This window comes from Pseudozyma flocculosa, assembly GCF_000417875.1.
Source record: "Pseudozyma flocculosa PF-1 unplaced genomic scaffold scaffold00003, whole genome shotgun sequence".
Classification (NCBI taxonomy): domain Eukaryota; kingdom Fungi; phylum Basidiomycota; class Ustilaginomycetes; order Ustilaginales; family Ustilaginaceae; genus Pseudozyma; species Pseudozyma flocculosa.
In genome coordinates this window covers 29,170-36,468 of record NW_006920871.1, presented here as the reverse complement: position 1 = coordinate 36,468, position 7,299 = coordinate 29,170, and the positions used below count along the sequence as shown (strand labels likewise).

Sequence of the window (7,299 nt, the reverse complement as noted above, 5' to 3'; positions counted from 1 at the left end):
GTAGGTGGTAGGTGTGCGACGTCGTCGGTCGTCGTCCGTGACGTCGTCGTCCGCGGTCGCGTCGCGTCCGCCGTCGTCGCGCGGCCGCGCGCCGGCCGGGCGTCGGCGTGGCGCTGCGCGAGATGTCGGCGCTCGTCGAGCTGGTCCGGAGCCCGTCCATCGACCCGCGCGAACCGTCGCTGCCCGCCCGCGAGTGCCCGCGCAGGTCGTCGACCCGTCTCGTGGCTGCCCCCGCCGTCGTGCCGCTCGCGAGGGCAGAAGTGACGAGGTCGTCTGGGATCGCGGACTCGATCCACGTCTTGTACCGGCTGAGAATCTGGAGCGTGACGCGCCATTCGCGCGCCGCCAGCTCGTGCAGGTGCACGCCGTCCGACCACGGTGCTCGCAGCGCCGCCAGCGTCGAGACCGTCGCCTGCATCAGCGGCGGCGAGCTGGCGTCCTCGCCGTCGCTGCCAGCGGCACCCCGCGATCCATCTGTCAGGCCGTCCTCGAGCCTAGAGACGATCTCGCGGAAGCGCATCTGGAAGTAGACGGGCAGCTGCCACCGCTTGCGGAACGTCGACCAGAGCGGATGGCGCAGCAGGCTTGACCTGGCGCGCGCAGAGGGTGCCAGCGACGCAAAACGCTCGAGGAACGCCGACGACGTCGAGTAGTTCTGTGGTGGCGAGGGACAAGAAACATCGAGCGAGGCACAGCGTCTGGGATCAGCATGCTGCAATGACCGCCCGACTCGCCCTGCGCGCGTCTGTCCACTCACCCGGTAGAAGTCATCCGGCCGGCCGACGAAAAAGATGCTGCTGGCCACGTCGTCGTGCATCAACCGTGTCGCCACCTCGTCCCAGAGGACATTGACAAAGATGTCGCAAGTCGTCGACTTGGCGGTCGCGGTCGCGGTCGCGGTCGTGTCGCCATGAGCGGCCGGCGCGGCAGCGGTACCTGCTTGCGTCGAGATGGACTCGGCCGCATCGCAGATCTGCCAGGCTTGGGTGACGGCGAAGGTGAGCACGCTGTTGTATAGCCGCAGCAGCCCCGAGTCGTCCTTGATCGGCAAGTCATTCGCCGTGAGCAAGACATTCTCCAGCCGGCTCTGAGCAGCGACTGCGCCGATGCCGGCCGCCGAGCCGCTTTTGCCCGGAGGCGGGCCGCCGTCGGCGCCGCTGCCGATGGTTGATTCGTCCGGCCGCGACAGCGCCGCGGCAGTGATGGCTGCGCTCGCCCAGGGCTGCACCAGAATCTCGCGCACGGCTTCTTCTGCCTCCTTGCCCTGCCGCCCGACGGGCTCGGTATCCAGGTCCGTCGTATGTGCAGCTGGCGCGCCGAGCGACATCAAGGTGCTGAGCACCATCTCGAGCCAGCCCCTCTGCTCCTGCAGCCTCTCTGCCCAGTACTGTTCGGTACAGGCCTCGCTGGGTTCGTCGTCCGCGCCGCTGTTGGGGAGGGCTACCTGGCTCCAGGACTCGAGCTCGACGTCTGCTGGAGGGACCCCGCTTCGTGGCGTTTGCTTGAGCGAGCTTCGACGCCCGAGTTCTGGCGAGTGTGGCGGTGGGTAAGACGCACGTGCGGGCGTCGAGTCTGCGCCGCCGCCTACGAGCAGCGACGAGGGCGAGAGGAGCGCCCTGAGGAGGGCACGGAGGTCCTGCCTGAGGGTCGCGCGGACGTGATCCATACGCTGTGGCGGTGGCAGCAAGAGGAGACGGCAGCGGCATGCGAGTCCTGGTCAGCCCTCTGCAGCCAGCCTTTCGCCCGTCGATGGCCGTCGCCGCTTTTACTCACATCTTGGAGGGCATCGAAAAAGCCCGTCAGGCCCTCTGCGTGCACGCGCCTGCTGAGGAAGCGCAGCCTGGAGTACTCTGCCGAGGTGCGGGCCACCCTCTGCGGGAGGCCAAGCAGGGAGGTGGTAGAGCCCGATGGCCCGCCGGTGCCGGCGTCAAGCCGCTGCCTGGCTCTGCGCCGGTCTCGCGAGTCGAGAGCGAGGAAGCCGTTGTTTGGACTGAGCTGCGCGTTGCCCAAGGATCCAAAGGACGCGGTGCGCGCTTTCGTCCGCCTCGACTTTCGCCGCCTCCTTTCTGTGCGGTGCGTGGGGCTCGGCGACTTGGTCATCTGGTCGTGGACCGAGGGGCCACCATTGGGTTGCAGTAGTAGGACGGTCTGGGGCGAGGTCGAAGGGCTCTTGACGGAGGGATGGCCGTCAGGCATATTGGCGTTGGCGGTGGCGCCTTCAGCATCGGTGTCGACACCGGCGTCCTCGTCATCGTCATAGTCGGACGAGAAGCCGTAGCTCGAGTCTGAGCCCTGTTCGTCGCCCGAGTCATCCGCGCCAGGCATCGACTCGCCGATGGCTAGAGCCGAGCCGGACAGGTCGAAGTCGCCTGATCCCGACGCGTGACCGGAGCGAGGACCGAAGGACGACTTGCGCCTGGCGCTCCCGGCCGACGCGGGGATGAGGAGGAGCTCTTCTAGGCGGGCGACGGAGTGGTGGAGCTGGAGCATGAGTTCGAGGCGGGCCTTGCGGTGACCGACGTGTTCCCTCTTCTTCATGCACAGCCGGATGTCGTCCTCGACGCTCTGGAGAGTGTCCCTGGACTCGACGAGTGCGTGGCGGACGGGGGCCATTGCGCCTCGGCCTGCGGGGTGGTTTGAGGTGGGCGAGGTGAACCATCCGAGCCTGTCGATGCGATGCGACTCTGCCTTGAGGCCGCTGCCGAGCGAGACAAAGTCCTTGTAGTCGTGGTTGATGATCTCTACGAGCTCGTGCTTGAGCGAGTGGCTGTAGGAGCGGAGGTCGCTGAGGATGTAGCTGAGGTCCGAGGCCTTTGTTCGCGAGACGAGGAAGTCGTCGACGTTGAAGTCGGGCGCCTGGGTGGGCGAGAGGAGGGGCAGGTGGTGGGAGAGGGGCTCCAGGGTGGGGAAAGCGGGCGTCGTCTCTGGGTCAGCCTGGTGCAGGAATGGATCGGCGGCAGGGGTGGCGGCGGTGTTGTCGTCGTCGTCATCATGGTCGTGGCCGCCGGGCTGTGAGCGAGCCCCTTTGGAGGGGGCGGTCGAAGCCATGCCGGCCAATCGGACCGGCCGGCGAGTCTCGAGGGGCGACGCCTCGGCCAGATGGTCGATGGCGGTCGATGGTGGAAGCGAAACGCTACGGCGTCGGGCCGCTTCCGATACGCTCGAGGCTGGGGCAGGGAATGAGGGGCGGCAGTCGAGGTGGCTACGTGGGTCGGGCAGTGGTGCCTCTTGTTGGTGGTCAGAGGCGACGGGCAGAGTGCAGCCAGGCCTGGTAGGGTCCTCGCTGGCTGCCAACTTTCACTCGCTCCCTTCTCTCGCCGCCGGCGGCTGGGGGGCTTCCAAAAGCTGGCTCGTGCTCGCCCCCATTCCGCCTTCCGAGGCTGCCATCTTCGGACTGGCCCCGACCCACCGACCCCCTCGCCTCCTTCTTGCCTCGACCTCATATTCCCCTCTTCTCTCTCTCTCGACCTTTGCACCTGCTACCACGCACGGCTTGCCTCAAGCCGTTGGCATAGCCACAGCAGCAGCACGACGGACAAGCAATGGCTTCCCTCGCCAATCTCTGGGCCTCCCTCACAGCCGCCACGACCACGACCGCGACCGCGCCTCCGCTCCTCATCGCCCTCGTCCTCGTCATCCTCGCCATGGCCTGGTCCCCCTTCGTCTCGTCGTCTCCCCGCTGGAACCCAGCAGGCCGCGTGAGTGCCACTGCGCCCAACGCCGTTCGCAGATCATCACTAGCCGCACCTACTCACCGCTGCTCATCTTCCCCCCTCCACTCCCGCCGCCGCAGAACGTCTTGATCACGGGCGGGTCCCAGGGCCTAGGCCTGGCCCTCGCACAGCTCCTCGCCTCCCAGGGCAGCAACGTCACCATCTGCGCCCGCACAGAGTCCAAGCTCCAGTCCGCCGTCGACTCGATCCGCGCATCCGCAAAAACCTCCGCCCCCTCCCAGAGGATCGACTACGTGGCCGCCGACATCTCGACCTTCGCCGGCGCCCAGCACGTCGTCGCCTCGTGCCCCGTCGTCCCCGATACGGTCTTTTGCTGCGCCGGCGGCGCCAAGCCGGGCTTCTTTCTCTCCCAGACCGAGGCCGATTTCCAGGCCGGCATCAAGACCGACTACCTCACATGCCTCTCGACGGCCCACGCCGCCGCCAACGCAATGGCCCGCGCCTACCCCGTCGTCGCCAGCGGCAGCGGCGACAAGGCCGCCGCGTCGACCCCGGCGCCGCGCCCCAAGATTGTCCTGGTCTCGTCGATGCTCGGCTTCATGGGCCTGGTGGGCTACTCGCAGTACACGCCCATGAAGCACGCCATCCGCGGCCTGGCCGAGTCGCTCCGCAGCGAGCTGCTCCTCTACGGCATCGACGTCCACGCCTACTTTCCCGCCACCATCCTCAGCCCGGGCTTTGACGAGGAGAACAAGACCAAGCCCAAAATCACGCGCGACATCGAGGGCGCCGACGAGGGGCTCACGCCAGAGCAGTGCGCAAAGAAGCTCGTCAGGGGTGAGTGCGCCGCGGTACCGACAGGCGTCGGTGAGCAAGACAGCCAGTGGAGACCGCCTGCCGGGAAAGCTGACGTCGACGAGCCCGCCCCTCTTCTTTCCTGGCCATCTTGCTCGATCCCGGCCGCGGGCAGGCCTACAAGCCAACAACTTCTTCATCACCTCCGACACCGTCACCGACCTCTTTCGCTCCTCGGCCCTCGGTTCAGCGCCGACCAACAACGTCGTCCTGGACCGCATCATGGCCGTCGTCGCCTGGGTGAGTCTCGCGCCGCCGTGGTTGGGAGGGCAGGCAGCAAGGCGCACGCTGAACTCGGTGACATTTCATCGTCGACGAACACGGACACGAATACCAGATCGCGCTGCCCATCTGGCGCCATTTCGAGGCCGACAAGGCCATCAAGGCGCACCGACAGCAGCACTACGAGGATCTCGGCCTGTCGTCGTCGTCGTCGTCGTCGTCGTCGTCCTAGCCCCAGCCCAGCCCATACGGCTTTGCAGGAGCTGCAGCGCGCTGCTCGTGGGGCGCACGGCGCTCGTCGTGACACGTCACGAGGAACAGGAGGAAGGGACACATCTATACCCCGCATGCAGAGCCGACGCGATCCGGCCAGGTCTCACGCCATCGTATGCCGTCCCCCTCCTCACAGCGATGCGAGACCCAGGCACCGTCAAGACATGCAAGACCGTCGAGGCAAAGTAAAAAGGCCATGAGGCAGAGGGGGGGCGCCCTGTTGTATTTTTGGTGCGAGGTCAGCGGACGGAGAAAGAGCCAAGGCCTAGAGTCGATCCGAGCTAGAGGGTGGGTGGTATTGACATGGGATGGAGAGAGACAGGGTGACCCAGCCGTCGTGCGCCGACGGGCGCAGCAGTACCGACGGCCTCCGTCGGGTCGCGGTCGCGTTGGCCACTCTGCCAACAAACGAACGAACGAGCGAGCGAGCGAGCGAGCGAGCGGGTCTACTCGGTCTTGACGTTGGCCTCGCCGCCTTCAGTCTTGACCTTCTTGCCCACCGTGGGCGGCGCATCGGCGGCGCCGGCAGCGGCGTCCGAGGCGTCGTTGCGCTTACGCTTGTCGCCGCTGCCCTCTGCATCGTTGTCCCGTCGTCCTCCACCGAACCCGCCACGTCCTCCGCCGCGTCCGCCGCCACGGCCGCCACGGCCACCACGGCCGCCGCGTCCACCACCACGTCCGCCGCCGCGTCCGCCGCCGCCACCCTGTCGTCGGTCGCCGTTGCCGTTCTGGTCGCGCTGGTCGAGCATAAACGTGGCGCGGAACTGGGCGCGCTCGACGTAAAACGACTTGGCCGTCTCCTCGTCGACGCGGGACCACTCGACGGGCTTGCCGCCCACCGTGATGCCCTTGGCGCGGATCTCGTCGAGCTTGTCGTCCGGCAGCGTCTCCTTGAACCCGACGGCGCCCTCGATGGCGCCCGCCGGGAACTCGACAAACGACGTCGGGTGCACCGTGACGAGCGTGTCCTTGAGGTCCTTCCAGTTGCCCCCTTCTCCCGCCCCCGTGAAGCGCAGCACGCTGTTGGCCGGGAAGGCCACCTGGCTGGCGTCGACCTTGCCCTCGTCGTCGGTGGTGAGCTTCTTGCCGTTGAAGTCAAACTCGAGCACCTTGGACTTGGGCGCCGACGACGCCTGACCGTTGCCGTTGCCGCGGCCGGCGCCGCCGCGCTTGTCGCCGAGGCTGCCGAAGCGCGTCTCGCGGTCCATTTCCTTGAAGGCGTTGAACTTCTTGGGCGCCTTGGCGCCGGCCGCCGACGACGACGACTCTCCGCCGCGCCGGGCCTGCGACGGGTCGATGCCCTTTTCCTTCATCTTCATCTGGCAGTAGGCGTCCTTGCTCATGGCGAGCAGCTCCTTGTCCTGGAACGAGATGCCCTTGCCGCCGTCCTCGGTGGGCTCGCGCTCGGCCGCCTTCTTGAGAAAGTCGGACTTGGTCTCAAAGTCGGCGAATTCGACAAACACGCTGTTCTTGAACGGCTTGGGCTTGGCGGCGGCGTTCATGTCGCGCCGCATGCGCACGCCATTGACCTTGCCAAACTGGGCGAAGAACTTTTCCAGCTCGACCTGGAGGCCGTCGTGCTCGTCGGGGAAGCCCTTGGCGTAGACGCTGCGGTCGTAGGCGTCGCGCACGGGCACCAGCTCCTTTTTCCTCCGCACCTTTTCGCCGCTCTCGTCGACCTCGAGCAGCTCGGCCGACGCCTTGAGCGCCTCGCTGATGCCCTCGACGCCCAGCGCCTCCTTGATCGGCTTCATGCGCTTGAACGACGCCACCGTCGCGATGGGCACCCAGCCCTGCGGGTCCTTGCGCGTCAGCGTGAAGAGGAACTTGTCAAACGGCAGGTTGGCATCGTCAAAGTAGAACTCGACTGTGCAAGAGGCGGCGACGACGGGAGGGTGCAGAGAGGCACAGAGGGAGAGGCACACAGAGAGAGAGAGAGAGTCAGCCTTGCGCTGGGGCAGGCGGGCGCACGCGCGGGACCATGCACAAGCGCTGCGCCGCTCGACACTCACCCTGTCGGAGAGCCTCCTGCTTGGCCTCCTCGGCGGTGAGCGTGGTCGGTGCCGGAGCAGCGGCGGTGGCGGCAGCGACCTGTTCCGTCTTGACTTCTTCCGCCATGTTGGGTGGTCGTATATAGAATCGTCGGGATCGGGATCGGGAGCGGTGGCGCAGGCGAGGGTGGATGGCGGATGAAGGTTACTCGTGAAGGCGATGCAGGGCAAGAGGAGCAGAAAGACGGGGCAGACGAGCAAAAGGTAGGAGAGAGGGGCCCGCA

The 7,299-nt window shown here is 67.0% G+C and overlaps 3 protein-coding genes across 3 annotated transcripts in view; 1 reads left to right on the top strand and 2 right to left on the bottom strand.

The window, feature by feature from the left end:
• The window catches only part of PFL1_01143 (uncharacterized protein), a gene marked incomplete at both ends in the record, with an annotated part of 4,007 nt that extends 959 nt beyond the window's left edge, over positions 1–3,048 (bottom strand). The window contains 4 exons of the mRNA XM_007878648.1: positions 1–655; positions 758–1,527; positions 1,558–1,669; positions 1,774–3,048. The exon at positions 1–655 is cut by the window's left edge and continues 959 nt beyond it. Of these exons, the coding sequence (XP_007876839.1) occupies positions 1–655; positions 758–1,527; positions 1,558–1,669; positions 1,774–3,048 (2,812 nt within the window). The remainder of the gene's footprint in view (positions 656–757; positions 1,528–1,557; positions 1,670–1,773) is intronic.
• Positions 3,049–3,542: 494 nt separating this feature from the next.
• PFL1_01142 (uncharacterized protein) lies at positions 3,543–4,983 on the top strand (the record flags this gene model as incomplete). The annotated part of the gene is made up of 4 exons (XM_007878647.1): positions 3,543–3,698; positions 3,794–4,511; positions 4,645–4,769; positions 4,867–4,983. 4 exons carry the CDS (start codon positions 3,543–3,545, stop codon positions 4,981–4,983), a joined length of 1,116 nt encoding a protein of 371 aa, XP_007876838.1.
• Positions 4,984–5,470: 487 nt separating this feature from the next.
• Positions 5,471–7,142, bottom strand: PFL1_01141 (uncharacterized protein; the record flags this gene model as incomplete). The annotated part of the gene is made up of 2 exons (XM_007878646.1): positions 5,471–6,891; positions 7,037–7,142. The coding sequence occupies 2 exons, from the start codon at positions 7,140–7,142 to the stop codon at positions 5,471–5,473; spliced, it is 1,527 nt and encodes a 508-aa protein (XP_007876837.1).
• Positions 7,143–7,299: the final 157 nt, after the last annotated feature.